At 41.1% G+C, this 18,499-nt stretch overlaps 3 protein-coding genes across 4 annotated transcripts in view; 1 reads left to right on the forward strand and 2 right to left on the reverse strand.

Annotated features, from left to right (window-relative positions):
• Window positions 1-785, reverse strand: part of mideasb (mitotic deacetylase associated SANT domain protein b) — a 29,153-nt gene extending 28,368 nt beyond the window's left edge. For both annotated transcript variants that reach the window (XM_044142172.1, XM_044142173.1), the window contains exon 1: window positions 466-785. The gene's annotated coding sequence lies outside the window, so the exon portion shown is untranslated. The remainder of the gene's footprint in view (window positions 1-465) is intronic.
• Window positions 786-2,121: 1,336 nt separating this feature from the next.
• Window positions 2,122-6,323, forward strand: ptgr2 (prostaglandin reductase 2). Its single transcript, XM_044142176.1, has 9 exons — window positions 2,122-2,247; window positions 2,382-2,445; window positions 2,554-2,672; window positions 2,757-2,948; window positions 3,563-3,733; window positions 4,332-4,541; window positions 4,622-4,831; window positions 4,913-4,952; window positions 5,036-6,323. Exons 2-9 carry the CDS (start codon window positions 2,409-2,411, stop codon window positions 5,098-5,100), a joined length of 1,044 nt encoding a protein of 347 aa, XP_043998111.1. The 5' UTR covers window positions 2,122-2,247; window positions 2,382-2,408; the 3' UTR covers window positions 5,101-6,323.
• Window positions 6,120-17,449, reverse strand: tmem62 (transmembrane protein 62). The gene is made up of 14 exons (XM_044142175.1): window positions 17,206-17,449; window positions 16,844-17,048; window positions 16,217-16,328; window positions 15,982-16,119; window positions 14,648-14,693; window positions 14,093-14,234; window positions 13,199-13,323; window positions 12,939-13,061; window positions 12,674-12,829; window positions 11,960-12,119; window positions 11,655-11,853; window positions 11,427-11,522; window positions 9,999-10,117; window positions 6,120-9,366 (listed from the first exon to the last, which is right to left on the reverse strand). Exons 1-14 carry the CDS (start codon window positions 17,241-17,243, stop codon window positions 9,046-9,048), a joined length of 1,980 nt encoding a protein of 659 aa, XP_043998110.1. The 5' UTR covers window positions 17,244-17,449; the 3' UTR covers window positions 6,120-9,045.
• Window positions 17,450-18,499: the final 1,050 nt, after the last annotated feature.

The following is an 18,499-nucleotide window of genomic DNA, read 5'->3' on the forward strand; positions in this document are numbered from 1 at the left end:
AATTTAAAATATAGCTATTTACTACACTTGTTTAGATAAATGTCTTTGGATAAACACACATATTTGACGTCTGTGGCTTTCTGTGAAAAACTAAAACTGCGAAAACAGCTAAAGAGAATATTCTCTTTTCTTTCCTGACTGACATTTAGAAACCTTTAATCAAGCAATGAGAAATCAAATTGCCTTTAAATGGGTGTTACATTTCTTGCACTTGTACTCAGCAGATGGCTTTTTTTTTTAAGCCATGCAGATTTTAATTTGCTTAAAAGTTATTTATCCAAACTCCAGCTGTGAAAGCATAAATGCCACGCCTGGGACTCTGGGGGGCATTTTGAGTTGTGTCAGAGGGGATTTCAGATCAGTTGGTCGGATAACACCCAACAAAACCAGCATATGATTCATATAAAACAACATCTACCACTTGCTGCCATGCACCCAGACTGCCTTTCAGTAAGGCTTACTTACTTTATCCTCTGGTCCTCCATGGCATTCAAGCCTTCATCTCGCAGTTTTTGAGGTTGCCTTCCTGCAGATTCTTCCACAAGGCGTCACATCCCAGCCCCACACTGACCCAATTTAGCTTTTTGCTAGCCGTCAACGCGGAACGGCATGCGCGTTTAGAACTTTTTTTTTTTTTTTTTTTTAAGTATCCGATAGCAACAAAACGTGTAATTAAATCTACATCTTCATCTATTCAGAAGCTGCAGAGCTGATGAAACCAAACCAGATAACCTCATTACGAGGGCGCATACCGTTTCTATTTGCTTCACGGTTTCCTTAACGGCTCAACGGCACGTCAAGGCGTACTAGTAACAAGATAGTAAACCGCTTCTGTCAAATAATGTCGCTCTTTAACATAAAAATGAATAAAATTTTGCCATCTCATATAGATCTATATATTTTTCAAGATAGATTTTTAGTGGTATCAGTTGTCACTCTTTTAAAAATAATCATTCATATTAAATCTCGGACAGAAGGTCTACAAATGAGAAGTTTAACGAAAACGGAAGCTGGCAGCAGGGAATCATCTTTGTTTTGTTCTCAACTACACTTTCCCAGCAGTTGGTGCGCATCATTTGTCAACCCGCCAGTCTTTTGCAGCAGGCGGAGCTTACCCCGTGTGACTATAACTGAGTTTTGTGGATATACACAGATAAAAGTATCGTCTTGAACAATGAACAGAGAAAATAAATCTTCAGAATTGTGTTAAACACCAGGTTTACCAGGATATAATCTCAAGACCTCTATATGTCATCATTTATAATCAGTTGATCACGTACTGAAAATTGCTGTGAAGGGTGGATTTCGTTCATACAGGCTGTGTTGGCTCCGTCTTTCCATGGAAACGTATCACGGTGCGTGCGCCATTTTATGAGTGGCACCTTCGCCTTAGAAAATAATACAAGCACGCTTAAAACCTTAATTTTCATAATTACGGAAACACTAAAGTTTATAGTCAAATACTTAGGAGTAATTATAAACACACCAATTTTATATCAATAATTGTGTTTGCCAAGACAAATATCCTCAATATCTGAATAAAACAGAACAACTATGCGAAATCTGCTTCCAACATAGTTTAATAAACTGGTGCTATTTGGCTCTAGAAATTACAATAAACCACTAAACAATTTTGGGAAGGTAGCTTTGGCTAAGACATTAAAAATAGTTTATCTCTTCTCTTTTGTCAACACTTATTACTAAAAAAGTGGATGTGAAAACCATAAATCTTGTTTTTCCAAATGTTGATGAATTTAACAATACTAATGTCAAGTCAACCCTGTTTAGGAATAACGGATAACTGGTATATCACGCCTTGTGGAATGTTAGTAGTAAGCAGATGCCAATAGTATGTTTAGTATTTCAGTGCAGCTCATACTAAAACATTTTTAAGGATATTCAAACTATTATAACACCTGAACACTGCTATATCATATATATACAATTCTATATACTATGCTATAATAGCGATACTGCTATAGGCAGGTATAGTCTTAATGTAGCCAGCCATAGTGACTTGCACCAGTTTTTCTCCCAGTCTCAAACTAAGCATGCCAATCACAATATGGCTGCCACGCTGACGTACGATCCGGATGTGACAATACTGCCAACCTAAAAGGAAAAGTCCCCCTCCGCACTCTGCTCCGTGGTCATTTCTACCCGGGTCATCCTCCGGCTGCCTGTGACGGAATGCGCCTTCTTTCCTCACTGTTTTGCTAACCTTCGAACAAACATCGACTCTCCCCTGTAAGTACAACAAAGACTTGTGAGAATTTTCTGCCCAAGCAGCTATTTTTTTTAGATGTTCTTTTAAAATGTGCAGCTATAAACACTCTTTCTTACACCGTGACCTGTCTTTGGCTCTTCTCATTGGTTGTCAGGTCACCTGAGCAAACGCTGCTACAAACATGGAAGTGCAGCGAGTTGTTCTTAACTCTCGACCAGGTATGTTATACAGAGCCAGCGGATTTATTAAGAGTTTTGCATGCATGTTGCAAACTTTAAAAAAAATATATTTTTATTTTTACTGGAGCTTTGCATTTCCACGTGCAGGCACCAACGGGGAGCCAAGTCCCGAAAATTTCCGCCTGGAACAGATAAATTTAACATCCGACCTGGAAGATGGACAAGTCCTTGTTCGGACGCTTTACCTCTCAGTCGACCCTTACATGGTAACGACACAAGGCATAAATAAGCATTATTAATAACCTTTAACCACTGCTCCATAGGTTGGTCTATATGTGTGTTTCTTTCAGCGCTGCAGAATGAATGAAGACACCGGTGCTGGTTACCTGACTTCATGGAAGCTGTCTGAATGCCTGGACGGCGGCGGTGTTGGCGTGGTTGAAAGCAGCCGCTGCAGCGCTCTCACCGAGGGAGACATTGTCACTTCATTCAACTGGCCTTGGCAGACCCATGCTGTTATAATGGGAGGTGGCCTTCAGAAGGTATGGCATATTATTCACAGGTTGGCGTTGTTTGTTTTTAAGATTTGATTCCATCTTGGGTTGCGTGTGCAAAAAGCTGTATGTTACAGTGCCCTTCAGAAGCGATTAACTAAGGATCTCTTTACGGTTCTAAGGATAATCTGTGATAGGCCTACACAATGCAAAATCTAATTGTGAAGAGGGAGGTAAATAACACCAAAAAAGAAATGACAAAACAAGCAAAAGAATCTGAAAATTGCTCATTTGCAACAAGTCAACTTGAGTCGACCTTTGTAGAATTGTGGGGATGTCCACCGGCTTCATGCATAGACTCTGTCACCACTGAAGTAAAGCACACTCAAACCATGATGCTGCTTCCACCGTGTTTAACCAGGGGAGGGGGATATCGCGTTTCAGTTTGTTGCTGTAACGGTAAAAAGGATTAGATTTTTGCTCTTGTCAAACCTGTCTAAAAATACAAGCTGATGTTTGTTTTTTTTTACTTTTATTTGAAGAAAAAAAAGAAATCATCAATCAGTTTCCTTCCTCTTCAAAATTAGATTACCTATCTAATTTTTACCCATAAAATTAATTTGTACATGACACTGTTCACGAGGGTCCCATACCGTTTACAGGTTGATTCACAGATGGTTGATGGCCATCTTTCCTACTTTTTGGGAGCAGTTGGTATGACGGGACTCACCGCACTGTTAGGAGTCAGGGAGAAGGGCCACGTGACCAAAGGGGCCAATCAGACGATGGTGGTCAGCGGTGCAGCCGGCGCCTGTGGCTCCCTAGCCGGACAGGTACACACACAAACCTTTAGATTTTGGGTCCACTAAGGCTTCGACTCATCTGGTTACTTGAGATGTTCACATAGCAGAGTAGGAAGTAACAGGCTTTCAAGATAAAACTTCACTATGAAGTACGCAAAAAAATGTATACTTTAAAAAGCCTTTGTCTGTGCCGTCAAAAATGCAACAAGAATATATATATATATATATATATATATATTTTTAGCTAAGTGCTAACTCCTTAAAGAAGAAAATTACAATGAAGTACCTTTTGCTATTCGGTTCTTAGTCTGTTAATCCAAAACATAGTCAACAAGTCAAACAAAGCCGGAAGGGCTGAGCCTTTCACATGTTGACAGGTTTTTTTTTTAACCTGCAGATTCATCCTTTGGTACAAATGAGCAGGTGCTCACTTAAGCAATGCTGTTCTTGCTGTTGTATTAGTGGTTAAATGAAAAATCTGCAGAATGTGTCAATTTAAAAAAAAAAAAAAAAATCTGATTAATCGATTAATCGTCAGAATATTTTATTGCTAAAAAAAATCGTCAGTTGCAGCCCTAAGTGAGATATTTGCCTTTCATGTTCTTTGTACGAATGTAAAATCTCCCAGATCGGCCGGCTGGATGGATGTGCGGAGGTGGTTGGGATTTGTGGTTCGGATGAGAAGTGCAAAGCTTTGGTGGACGACCTGGGCTTCTCCGCAGCCATCAGCTACCGCAGCGGCGACGTCTCGGCACGGCTCAAGGAGGCCTGTCCCGCCGGCATCGACGTCTACTTCGACAACGTAGGAGGCGCCATCAGCGACGCCATCATAGAGCAGGTAAGGCGTGCGCCTTTTAACGCCAGGCGTGCCTCGTGGCCTTCACCGAGCGCGTCGCCTTTCCGCCTCTTCGCCCGCAGATGAACGAAGGAGGACACGTGATCCTCTGCGGGCAGATCTCGCAGTACAACAAGGATGTGCCGTATCCTCCCCCTCTGAGCGACAGGACGCAAGAAATCCTGCAAAGTCGGAACATCACCAGGGAGAGGTTCATGGTGCTCAGCTACATGAGTAAAGCGGAAGCTTCCCTCTTTGAGCTCAGCCAGTTAGTAAAATCAGCTCGAATCAAGGTACGAAAGACGACGTATCCGTCGGAATGTGCTCCCTCCTCCTTGGTTGACGCGTGGCGTTATTTTGTTTCCTCTTTGCAGGTGTTGGAAACGGTGGTGAACGGTATAGAAAACATGGGAGGTACGCAAGTAAAAATATATTCAGTCCTAATTTTTTTAGTCGGGCTTTCAACATTTTTTTTTCCCTCTCTCTTTTTCTTGCAGTTGCTTTTTGCTCCATGATGAAAGGCGGAAACATCGGCAAGCAAATAGTAAAAATATCCGACTGAGAAAAGATTCCAGCTAGATCGAACTTGTAATCCACGTCCACTGTTGCCTTTTAATCACCTGCATTACTGCAACACTAACCTACTGAGCTCTCGTACGTTTGCAACAAGAAATTCGGTGCGATAATAGATCCACTTTTATTTTCTAACTGTATCCTTAAAACGTAAAACACAGTGTAATTTCTGAGCCTTGGAGTAACCTGGAGCCAATAAACAAACCCGCTAACTATTGTGAACTCTTCCTAGTGTTCAGAGTAGAAAAATGTTTAGAATGCGTCGCATGATTTCAGTACCGGTAATAAAAACAGAAATTGCACCAACTTTCCACCCCAATCGCAAGAAAAGTAGAGCTAAAAAATATTGGAAATTGGATACAATTATTGCACCTAAAACTGCTAAAATCAGCATTCATATGTTTTTACATGTTACAACCGTATTAGACATTTTGTGGAAGACTCAAAGAGCCACTTCTGGCTCCGTTTGGATCCCTTGGCCTTTAGAAATTGTGCAAATAGAAACAGTTAGAGCACTATTTTGAAACCAAAATAGCGATCTTTGTGCTCCGTTTAAAGGCAACTGCCATTTAAATTCTCTAAAGGCACTGGTCCCACATATTGACCCATCAATTATCCGATCGGACTACATAGACACGTTGGGACACAAAAACTATACCGTAATGCACATTTCTTTATTCCACAACACTATAAACCAATAATAAAATATAGTCATCGTGGTTCTAAATCGAGTCGTCACAAGAAAAAATATGTGGCAAGTGTAAAATTCCCATCCATTCATTCACAAAGCATCAGTGCTCCAACACAGGGGAGGGACTGCGGTAGGAGTTCACACAAACACCAGCACGTTGGTTACAATATGTCCCCCTTTGCGTTGATGCAGAGGCGGAGTCCATGCATCATGGATTCCACCCTTCGAGTCCGGTCGGCGTGCATTCCAAACCTGGCACATTCATGTTTATCGTTGGTGTTGAAACACTTTTTGTTTTTGTTTTTGTTGGGGGGCCAGGGGAGGGAGGGAAAAAAAATATCATGCATTAGGTGTTTGAAGTGATCCACATTTGTCCAACACTGCCACCGTGTGGACAGATGATGGAACGGTACTGTGGATCGTGGGAGAAAACGGCTCCCGTAATTGAATAAGATAAGATAAAATGTATATTTATGTCCCTGTAGAGGAAAGAGGTGCACCATTAAATTATTTTCTGAGTGTCTGGCAGCTGCTTCAGCAATGACGTCTTTTAATGTTTCTTATCCGATCAAGGATGCAAACTGTGAGTGTTTTCCCCTACATGGAGATTTGAACCAACAGGCGTTCCTATGTGCCATTTTCACGTCAGCAATTACAAGTAGAGAGGTGTGAACGTCAGTGCAACAAATAGGTTTTCTGTGCCTTCGCAGGCATTCTCGACAACATGGAGGAAAGAGGTTTTCACACGCGAGGAAAGCTTTCCGAGCCAAACCCAAGATTCAGGGGCCGGAGGGAGCTGAAATACCCCACACTCCGTTTTCAGAGTAACTGAATTACACGAGGAAACACATTTCTTCAAAGTAAAAAAAAAACACACACACACAAAAAAAATCACACAATACAATCAAAATGAATAAATAAAAACAGCATAAAATAGTGGTTGATCTCATCTCATCACGTATTTAACACATTCATCTAAGTTTCTTTGCTAATCCAAAACGCATCTGGATTGCTTCGTGTTCGGTTTTTGTTCGTTGAACCGTTTTGGACTATAAAAAAAAAATTAAAAATAATAAAAAAACAAAAAAAACAAAAACTTCTGAAACCAGCGTGTTGTCGAAGCGTTCACATTCCTGAGAAACAAACGGCAGCTATCCGTGAGTAAAAACAAAAAATCCAAGTCGGGTGCAGGGTTTCGGAGAGAACTGGCGTAATTGTAAACATCACTGGGAGTTGTCTGCGGTGAAACTGACTTGGTTTACAGCTAAAATTGTAAACTTCACACAGTCCAAATGCCGATTTTGACTTTCTGGATTTCTGTGTGGACTGAGCAAAAAATATGAAGTGGAGGGGTTTGTTTTGTTTTGTTTTTTTTTAAAGTGCTGTACTTCTACTTCCTGTCTGATTTGTGTTCCAAGGTAAACATTGGGAGCAGTTTGGCAACTCCAGGCTTCATCCACCAACAAAACCGGGGTTTGGAGGAGAAAAGTAAAAAAACCAAAAATCTTTCTTACTCATCCTTTGGCAGTGGTGAAGTGGCGTTTTGGCCAAGGCAACATATCCAAAAAGTGCTAAATCTCAAGTAAATGAGCCATCTTTAACCACAGCGGAATACAGTACACTGTCAAACACAGTGGAAGTTGGAATATTCCTCCTACAGATAAAACTAGACACACTGTCTTGCAAAAAAAAGTATACACACCCTTCAAGCTTCTTCACATTTCATCAGGTTAAAACCACAACCCTCGATGCATTTAATTGGGATTCTACGTGATCTGGCAGAATGTCATTTAATCTAGGTAGAAATTTGTCAGTGAGCAAATAGAATGAAGACTAAGGAACTGTGAAGCATGGTGATAGCAGTGTCATGCTGTGGGGGAGGCGTCTCTCCGGTAAAGGTAGGAAAGCTGAAGGGGGTGATTTTGAATGAAAATCTAGGGCTCCTATCTAAATATGCATGTCCAAATTTTGAGATTAGACATTTGTTAAAGCTGCACCATAAATGAAATCACAACGTTACTGTGTGCAATTTAGCAAACCCTAAGAACACTTGACTGATAATATTTCGTAAGGTGTCATATTTAAAGTGCCCTGCATAACAGTAATTATTTTTTGACTGAATAAGATTTTCGATCCCCACATTTTTACTGCCTGAGATTCTAGAGCTTATACAGAAAAGTGGGGACATTTCAATGAAGGGGGAGGGGGGAAGAAAACCAGTCTGGACATTGTGGGTCGACATAGTCATCGCAATATTCAGAAAAAGTGTAATTCAGAATTAGTATCGCAGTTAAATGTTTCCCTTATATTGTGCAGCCCTAGAAACTCTAGGGTTTCTAGGGTAGACAAGCTGTAAGGAAGACAGTTGAGAAGGAGGAACACAGCGAAGACAAGAGCCAGAGGAAGCAGCCAAGGAAGGAAAAAGAAATCAAAGGGAGGAAGAAGTAAGAAGGAGAGAACGGACAAATGGAAGAAAGAAGATAACATTTAGAAAATGGAATCTCGAATAAAATCCAGAAATGTTCCTCAAAAGAAGCATAATAATTGTGGAAAAACCTCACATTGGCTGGAAAAGACTTGAAACTAGAGCAAAGATTCACCTTCCAGAAGGTCAGCAACCTTAAGACATGCAGAGCTGCAATTAAATGGTTTTGCTTAAATGACCTAGTCAAAGTCTAGCACTAAAGTCGGACCTGAAAATCTGGAGTCCGACTTAAAAATTGCCTTTCGTCCAGTCTGACCATCTTGAGGGGGGAATAGCGCAGTGGAAACATTTCAGTCTCTAGATGTGACTGCTGCCCGCTTGTGGACCCATCCCTAAAAAGACAAAGTATCAACTTCTGCAAGATTCAACACAAATCCGATAAAATCCCAATTAAGTATATTAAACATCATGGTTTTAAAGTCACAAAATATGAATAAATGCTTTTGCAAGGCAGTGTGTCACGTGCCCTATATGCATCAGAGATCCATTTACCCTTAAAACGCTGTACAGATTGCTATGAATATGGCCACAAATGTGCTCGTCGGTGCTTTACAAGAACATGCACATTCAGTAAACAATACTATTTAGAAACAGGAGAGTTCGGTGTTGGTCTGTAGAGAGAGAGGGGAAAAAAAGACAGCCGCTGCCGGAGAGGAGGAGGAGGAAGGAGGAAAGAGGAAAGTCGGACTTTCAGGGTGAGGACAGACAGCAAAATGTATCTGTGAGTCCGGCTCAGGGTGCAACAGTGCAATTTACTGTCAAGAGGAAGAGTTGCTCTTGCCGCTGCCGCGAAACAGAGGGGCGGGGCCCATCCAGGCCCAGTAGACCAGGACCACGGCGAGCGCCAGGGCCCACATGCGGACGGGGGACAGGAAGAAGGCCGTGACGCCGTAGGTCTGCAGGAGGAAGTAGCAGGAGTGGGCCTGCCAGGTGAGCAGCAGCAGCATGAAGACGTGCACCGCCACGGTCCGGCCGCGGCGGCCCGGCCGCGCCAGGTGGGACCTCAGGGTGTTGCCGTGGCAGCGGTGGTGAAGGCTCCAACAGAGGTAAGAGGAGAGGGGAATGTTGAAGAACAGCAGCTGCCAGAAAGAAAATGAGATCACTTGTTATGCTCTTTTCTTTTCTTTTTTTTTTATTAACTGAGATAAGTCTGAACAATAGTGATACAAGCTATTGATTAATAAGTTAATCTAAAGTTGATTGATCTAATCAATCAACTAATGATTAATTGATGAGCTGACATGAGTTTTCTCTTTTATCAAGAGGGACTTTCCATAACATGAAGGGCTACTTTTTTTCAAAATATGCTGAATTAGAAAAAAACCCCAAAAAACATTAAAAAAATTTTTCTGTCAGCTGTATTAAAGACTCACTGAATAAACAGAAATTGGCGGTTTTTCACATTGTTAACCTTAGACATATTTCGAAAATATAACAAAACAGAAAGCTCTTGCTGAATAAACCATTAATCAACAATCAATGGGAAGTCAGTTAATTGTTTACATCTCCAGTCTGGACAAAGATGCTGTAAAAAAAAAACAACAAAAAAACCCCAGCAGGCTACAAATATTGCTGATATCTACATGGACTTTTTAAAGACACGGTGCACACATGGAAAAGAAAAAACAACAACAAAAAAAACACACATCCCCCAAGGAGTCTTGTATACATAGAGAGATGCAGAAGCGATCAATAAAATCAATAGTCTTACTTGAATGACTCCAACAACATAAGTGAGACTTCCTTCCAGGAAATGGCCGTCGACGAACACGCCGAAGGCGAAGCAGGCGCCACTGTGTCCGTCTATCAGCTCTCCGATGAACCACGGACCTGACAGGAGGCACGCCAACAGTTCATTCTTTCGCAGAGTGACAGAGACGTACTCGGGAGAGAAGAAGTGCGTAGCATTACACCTCCATGCGTCTGTCCAGTGTCGAAAACCCCGGACAGGTCACCGTTTTTCCCGTTTCTTTATATAGATTTAATGAGCTTCCAAAAATCACCATGAGCCTTTTGCCGCTCTGCGCGACTTCGTGTTGCTTTGTCAAATAAAATCCTCCGAAAATACAGTGAATTTGGTTGGTTGGCTTTAATGCGATAAAGCGAGAGGAAGGTCCTTTCGCTAAACCCCTGTTATAATGAAGTAATTATAGTTTCCAGCTTTAAGTAGAAAAAACAAAAACAAAAGAAATCCCAGAACTTGTCTAAGAAAAACAATATTATTGTCTTCATCTTTATTTGCAAGTACATAAAGATAATCTCGTGATACAGTGAGAATATATAAAATTATTTTCAGTTGGGTTTTGTCAAGCGATTTTGAGAGCCTCATATCTTATCCTACAGCTGAGTGTTATTATTATTATTATTATTCATTTATATCTTCCTCTGTTTAAACACAGATTAGATGTTTCTGGAGGTTAAAACTAAAGCCTAGCCTAAAACAACTCCAGACTCCAAAAAAATGTTACGATTCGTTGCAGGCTGTGTTTGGAATCCCATATTTTACTTCTTTTTTTTTTACCTTGAGATCAGAAATGTCTTTTGCAAGTGCATCCTGGTAGATTAAGCATACGCTGCGGAAAATTGAGCCGTTGTTAAATATTTGGCACTTCTTTCATGGGCTGGGAAAAACTAAAACATTTAGGTTAAACATCAGGTCTGCAGTTTTCTGGGTGAAACTCTGGGCGAGTGAACAAAATTAATTATTTGAGAATACTTCACCCATGGAATGAGACGACAAAACTGATAGGAAAATGTTCTAAAAATAAAAAAATGTTACGTTTTTGTTTGTCCAGATGTATCATTAGACAAGTATTCGTCTATAAATCCAACCTATTATTCCTAATGTGTTTTTTGTTTTAAATATATATAATTTCTGTGAAAGCACAAGTGCATCTTGACAAATTAGAATCTGGTCAGAAATAAAAGATATGTTTCAAACCTGGATTTTTGTTCGTTTTGATGATAATGGCTCGCAGTTAGAGAAGATTCGGTACATCAGAAAAGGTGATTATTTCATGAGGTGCTGGACTGAACATTCTGTAAGTATTATTAAAAATAATGATATTATTTTGGATTTTTGTTTTTTAAATGAATCCTAAACAGACAATGTAAGAGCGAAGAACAGCAGGTTACCAACCTAAAGCTGTGCACAGGTTCAACATCAGCAGCGAGTAGAAGAACAAGTCCATTTTACTGATCAGGTGGAGGGATACACAGATTTGGGAAAAAAATGCTGCGAAAAAAAAAGAAAGAAAACATATAATTAATTTGTAGCTCCCAGTACTTGTCGAACTAATTTCTCAGGTTGAATCAGAATGCCGTTTTCATCCAAAGCTCCAGAACACGATTGTCTGCAACAGCTCACCTCTGCTGGAAGAAACACGGAGGAACCTGAAGACGATGAGCACGGCGACGTTCAGAAACACCGTGAATATGAAGAGCGCTCGGCCCAGGATGTAGTGATCCGTGAGCAGGATGAAGGACTGGGCAAAACCGAAGCTGGGACTAAGGGTGTCCTCCAGCGTGAAGTGCTGCTCCCGCACCACCGACCGGCCCGCCGAGTCCTGATGCAAACACGCGCAAGCAGGAAAGCGTTAAAACACAGTCCCTAAGCAGTCTTGGGACTCACAAACTGAATAAAACATTTTAGAAATGCACATTGGCACCGACCTCCACTTTAACTGTAATTGTGTGCAGGCCAGCGAGGTAGCGAGACGGATCCCACGGCAGGACATGCAGAGGCCCTCCGGCGGCGCGGCCGGTGCCCAGCGGCTCCCCGTCTACGCTGACGTGGACCGTGGCGATCGGAGCCTCGGAGAAGGCCAGGATCCTGCAGGAGTCCCAAAATCACAGTCGGAACGAAATGGCATTTATTTTTCAAGGAATATGCATCATAACGTCCGAGTTTTAAACCGTAAGAAATTTCCACATAAAAAAAAAAAAAAAAGTTATTCATCATTGAAAAAATTCTAAACAAACAAAACCAGAAACTCAGAGTTTAGTCTATATTTAACCATCAAAGTGCACATTGTGTCCCTTTTCCCTCTGCAATTTTGTTTATCTCATTCCTTCTATTAATATAAATGGAACATTTTTTCTTATCCTATTAAATAGTTCTGATCATTTATTTTGTACAGCCTGCACCACATATAAAAGAGCAACGAACTTCACATTTCTTAAAAAAACATTTAGAAGTACAAAAAGAAAGAAGGAAATTAGACAGATAAATAGATAAAGGAATAAACAATCAAAGGGAGGGAGGGATGGATGGATCCTTTAGGAGATGGGATGTGACAATAAACTGAAGGAACAAACATTTTTAAAACAGTCAAATTACATTCCAAATTTTTCCAGACGCATTAAAAAATTTTTTTTTACAGGCACCTAATGTGCGTTGATTTCCGTATCCGGCCCAGCGGCTCCAGCCCTGGGTGGAGGTACTGCGCGTCCTTAGGGTTTGTGATGAGCACTGCAGGCCACTGCTCAAACTGGAGGTCAGAAAAGCTCAGCAGGTCATGGTCAAAGGCCAGGACCCTGAACCTGTGGGAAAACATCAGAGAATTTCTCTCAGAAAAAAAGGGGGGAAAAAACCCCCCAAACAAAACAACTAAAAAGTTGTCATCTCGAAACGTTCAGTTGCGTCACACACCTGCGGTTGTCCATCCAGTCTCCCAGCTCCAGCTCCAGAGTGCCGTGCGGATGGCGGCTGTGGAGGACTGGCATCAGGCCGCCCAGTGTGTGCAGGTGGCCACACAGATACGCCACGGCAGATCTGAACACAGAAAGTCCAGACCTGAGAACTGGGAATCTACATGAGCCAGCCTGGGCCACAATAGTACAGCAGTGTGATTTAAGTTCAGGCTGACATCGCCAGTCTTTTGTTCTTCTCAACTGGCTTGACGTTCCTACCTCATCGTGTCTCTGACCCCGGGGGACGGTGAGACGATGGTGGAGGTGGTGTAGTGTCCAAACCAGATGGACTGATTGCTCATCAAACTCTCCGCTCTGAACTGGTTCAGCAAGTCCATGTGAGTCTAACAGATGAATCCAGAAAAACAGAAAATGTCTTCAAAGACAAGAAATAGGAAGAGAACAAAAAAAAAAGAAAACATGGCCTTGCGAGAGCAGTTTTGCTTCTTTTACAAGTTTTTTTCCTTAAAAATAGCCTAACTCAACCATTAGAAAGAAGGTCTGTTGCAGATTATTTTTTGCATGTTTGACCTATTGTTTTTGACATTTTTTGTTTCTTTATTGTTTACCTTACATTGTCTGTTATACTCCAAATTGCACTGACTGTCCAAATTAAAATTGTTTTGTTTTTTTTTGTAATGTTTGACCAAGCTTGAGAAGCTATTCATGAATTAGCTAAATTACCAGTATGCTGAGGAAAGTTGCATGAATATAAAACGAAACACGTTTTGAGGGGTTTTATTCCAAAATGTAGATCAGTTGCGACAGAAAGGAAGAACATTTTTAAGCAACCTCCCACATAAAAAGGTGGATCTTTCAAAATAGGTAATTTCTCAATGACAGGAGCATTGTTAAAGCAGCTCCTGTTCTACAAAGCCGAGTCCATTTCAAACAATACAGTGCACCGCTTGGTGATGTAATGTTGACAAGGGTCTGGTTACCAACACATGCAATTACACCTCTATTACCCGTTTTAATGGGTGACCTAAATTCACAAGAATTAAATTATATGAATTGACAAAAAAGCTCAGAGCAGTCATTTGCATGAAAAAAAAAAAAAAATCAACCAGAAATTGGGACATGTATATTTTTTGTTTTTTAAACAGGGCTTACCTGATTGAGGATCCCGAAGAAATTGTACGGCCGTTTGGGTCCAGGAGTCAGGGTGGCGTCCACACAGACGAAGGAGTAGCTACCAAACGGGGTCGTGTGAACATAATGGAAAGATCCTACTTTCTGATTGGCTGAGTATTTTCTAGGAAAGAGGACAAAACAAGCAGAGGCGACGTGAGCAGCAGGAGGGCAGCGCAGCGGTCCTGTTCGGAGCCTGAGCCTCAGAGATAATTTAATGCATTCTGAATAAATAAATTAGCCTTGTCTCACAGATACAAAATCAGGACATTAAGGATTATTAGGGAGGCAGGAGACAAATCAACATTCAGAGAGGATGCCAGGGAACTATAAAGCATAATAACTGTCAAAAGGCAGTCTGATCATGTAGATTCTGGTTCTATTTTGGTCCATATGAACTCTAATCTGCTTGCAATGCGGCGAGTCTCGTGTTTCAGGAGCACCGGAGACACAACGCACACCGATCCCATTTATACTGCGAATGCGTGAGCTCAACATTGAGCAGGAAATTCGGTGGCGTGTTGACTATTTACTAACCTGTAATAATTGTTGACGCTATCCAAAGACATAATGTTGAAGGCATCTGTAAGCAAAATGAAACGGGAGAGAATGAGAAGCATCTCAAACACACATTAGCTAACACAAGGTTTTTCGCCAGTTTCACCAACTCAAATGTAAGACATTTTAAGACCACTATGAATAAAATTCAAGACCTATATTGGGACAGAAATGCAGAAAAGAACTGAATTACTTTTTCTTTTTTTTCAGGGGACCAAAGGTGTGAAATTCCTGGGGTGTTTTGGTGGCTCTTGGCAGCCGCTTTGACACAAGCGTTTGCAGCATTGTATGTGTCGGCAACATAAGTGAGCTAGTGGCAAAGACAAACGTCGTCCAGCTAACTGTTGATAAAGTTACACACACCCAAGATAAACACAAAAAATATATAGCTTGCTGCTAATGCTACGTTTTGCTAGAATTAGCAAAACGTAGCATAGCTAGGTATAGCTAGCTATATCTAGGTATAGCCTAGCTATTAGCTAGGTAGTATTAGCAGCTTGTTCCCTCACAGTACGCGGGGAGTGAAGATGTCTGCGCACAACTCAAACATTTGCCTAAAAGAAAAGTCCCACAAGAAAAAAAACTACATAGAATATATAAGATTAAATAATCTAAGAATAACCTAAGTCCTGTGATTTATGCATTTAAAGGCAACTTACATTTTCTTTAATGACTTTAAGATATTTCAAAGCCTTAATTTCAGATGCATTCATTTAAGACTTTGTGCAGAATCACTTTAACACACAGGTGTCAAACTCAAGGTCAGCAGGCCAAATCTGGCCCACCACAACTATTTTAAGTGGCCTTCTCGACTTTGGAACCGTCAAGATATGTTGTGTGCCTAAGTATTATTTCAGATTTATTTCATGTCTAATCAAATTATTGTTTTATACTAATTGTTATAAATTTTGTTCGGTGCGAAAGAATTTTCAGTAACATTTAAATTTATGACGGTCTCTGTGAATGAAGTGAAAGCTACCTATTTGGATTTTAACTGTTTGTTAATGGGTAGTTTTATCAGTCAATTCTCTTTAGGACGTCAATGATCTCGATGTGGCCCAAAGTGGAAATGTGTTTGACACCCCTGATGCAACAGGATGCAACTTAATTGAAAATGAAAGTGACTGCGTGGCATTGTATGAGTAGATCGATTGGGATTTTCTGCTTCCTGACAAGGCGGTGAAGACGTCCTGAGTCATAAAAAAACCCAAAAGACTCCCTTCTGATTCCTGAGAACTCTCAAAATAAGGAGCTGTCCCAATAAGTCGGCAAGTTTTTGGTAACATTTAACAGCATTGGCTGTGGTTACCTACCATGATTTCCTCGAATATCGATCCACTTGGTGCGCTCCATCACTCGCGACTTCTTCAGGACGTTATGATAGGCCTGCCATTCTACCTCATGCTGGAGGGAACCCACTTTGCTCTCTGTTTTGGCATCTGTCAGGTCCCCTGAGTAAAAACAACACACAAACGGTCATCTTTTTTAGACTGCATGAACAGGACCCATCCCCATTGTCTCCTAACTACATGCTTCCTGGGACTTTACCTGTTGCGAGCACTAGAGCCGGTTTGATCACATCGATGGTGTGGGTGCAGAACTTCTCGAAATCCGGAATACGCTTTGGGTCGTGAAAGCGACTGATGTGAATGTCCGACACCTTGGATCGGACACAAAAATAGGATGAAAACAAAAATATAAAATAGCGTTAGTGCACAGTGCCTTAAAAAAAGTATTCACGCCCCTTGGTATTTTTGTTTTTCCCTCCATATTTCGTCACATTACAATCGTAATCATCAGAATATGTATGTGTAAAGCGGCCCAGTGAAAATCCAGGCCTAAATCCGATTGAAATTTGTATTATCACAGTGAGAAAATGTGACAAGGTTTAAGAGACGCGGATACTTATGCAAAGCATTGCTGTCAGCTGTAAAGCACAAGAGATCAAGGTTTAAACACAACCTGCAGTGGTGTTGAATCACCTTTTTATTATCTGGCATAACACTTCGGTGGTCAGTGACCCCTTTCTGTCAATCATTCAAAAAGCCAGCAAAGCCGGGTTTTAGCTCCGTAAAGCCAAATCCATGCATCATCTTCACACTAAAGCATTATGGGGTTTGGTTAGACTTCATCCTGGGGGCTCTCACAAAATAGAAAAATAAAATGATAGCCCACCTGTACAAACCAGAAAATGTTGTTCAACTCGTCGCCGGGAAATGGTGGAGAGCTTCCTTTAGGTCCATCTCCATCACTGGCACTCGGGTGCCGAATGCTGCGTTTAGGGTGCCAAGCCGTGTCATAGCTATCCAGCACCCAAGAGGTGATGAACGACAGAGCCAGTCCGAGGACAACCAGCGCACCGAACAGCTTCAGCATCCTCCTGTAGTGGCGAGAAAAGGGGGGCTAGCTGCCGCCGTCTGTCCCGGACAGGGGAAAAAAAAGCTAGCTACTGGCGGCGGAAACAGCTGAGGGCACGAATCACACTAACATTGATATTACACACTAGCTAGCTACATTGCTAAAGCTAAGGCTCAGACCGTTTTTGTTGCTGCCATCGCGGCCACAGGAGATGCATTGAGGTGCTTGGTTCATTCACGGCTCCGTTCGGCTGCCTTCAGGGACAGACGGGAAGTATATCGGAGGTTTATCCAGCTGTTAGCTACCTACCAGCTTCATACAGCTTGAACCGGTTAGCGGGGAAACGACACCACCAAGCGAGAGAAATTATGTGACAACAGGAGCTCCCACTCTGACATTGTTTTCAGTATCGCCTCAACCTGCGACCCTCTTCCTATTAATTTGTTGCCTTCGGCAAAAAATAATTAAGTAAGATGTAACCAATTTACTACGGCTTGATGAATTTTTTTTTGAGACGTTGATGTATTTCAATTTTATGAGAATTGTGAGTAAAGCAAGGGGAATATTGGAGGGAAAAACATTTGCTTTAGTTTAGTTTTGTTGAAGATTAAAATAAAAAATATATATTGTGAACGATTTTGCCAATGATTTTAAATATTTCACATAAGAACATGGCAAAAGTACAACCATAAGTAATAAAAGTTGTTATTATGTTAATAATCAGTCGGCCAGTAATCCAGATCAATTTATTTATTTATTTAACCGATCATTTAAACTCTTTTTTCTGTCTGTAAATGCATCAAGTAGGATGTTTTTTGATGCAGTTTCGTTAGAGTTTGTTAAAACTCACAATTTCTACTCTTTCCAAATTATATCTGTACAATGAATTTATCATTATGCACTCCACACCATACTTACTACCTACAATCTCCTATTCGTTACCCAATAAGTTAGCTACATTAATATTTAGCAGAACAATCAAAAGCAAAATCTTTTCCAGTTCTCTATATTTCAAGATACAATATGCTTTTAAATGAGGCCTACCTTATTTAAAGAGAAGCTCACACTGACGATTTTTCTGGGACGCAAAAAGGTTAAATAATTCAACTCGTTTATGCTAATATTGCTCGCTATCGCGCCTTCTCAGTCTACCCAAACCACGCCCACATACACTCGAGCTCGAGGCACGTCCATCCTGATTGGATGAATCCTGTGGCCGCGATAAACCAAGGGGGCGTGGCTAGAGGCCTGTTAATCATTCAGATCTGAGTGTGGCTGTCAGAAGCTAATTCTTCGGAAAGACCCGGGGATTTTCCCCAGTCGGCTTGACACCAGGTTTGTTGAAAATTTTACAAAATGTGACACATTATTTCTAAAATGTATTTATTTTTAGGTAGTTATTTTTAAGTTGTTTATTTTAATAACTTTATTGGAAATGTTAGCCCTACTAGCCCACTTATACCAGCCGTCCCT

Source organism: Gambusia affinis, linkage group LG16 (assembly GCF_019740435.1).
Source record: "Gambusia affinis linkage group LG16, SWU_Gaff_1.0, whole genome shotgun sequence".
Classification (NCBI taxonomy): Eukaryota; Metazoa; Chordata; class Actinopteri; order Cyprinodontiformes; family Poeciliidae; genus Gambusia; species Gambusia affinis.

Coding starts and splice junctions, on each gene's coding strand:
- ptgr2 (XM_044142176.1), top strand. CDS start 2,409: ATGGAAGTGCAGCGAGTTGTTCTTAACTCTCGACCAG. Junction 2,673..2,756: donor TCTCAGTCGACCCTTACATG/GTAACGACACAA, acceptor TGTTTCTTTCAG/CGCTGCAGAATGAATGAAGA. Junction 3,734..4,331: donor GTGGCTCCCTAGCCGGACAG/GTACACACACAA, acceptor AAAATCTCCCAG/ATCGGCCGGCTGGATGGATG.
- tmem62 (XM_044142175.1), bottom strand. CDS start 17,243: ATGCATCTCCTGTGGCCGCGATGGCAGCAACAAAAACG. Junction 16,329..16,843: donor ACATTTTCTGGTTTGTACAG/GTGGGCTATCAT, acceptor GTCCGATCCAAG/GTGTCGGACATTCACATCAG. Junction 11,523..11,654: donor CCGTGTTTCTTCCAGCAGAG/GTGAGCTGTTGC, acceptor TTTTTTTCGCAG/CATTTTTTTCCCAAATCTGT.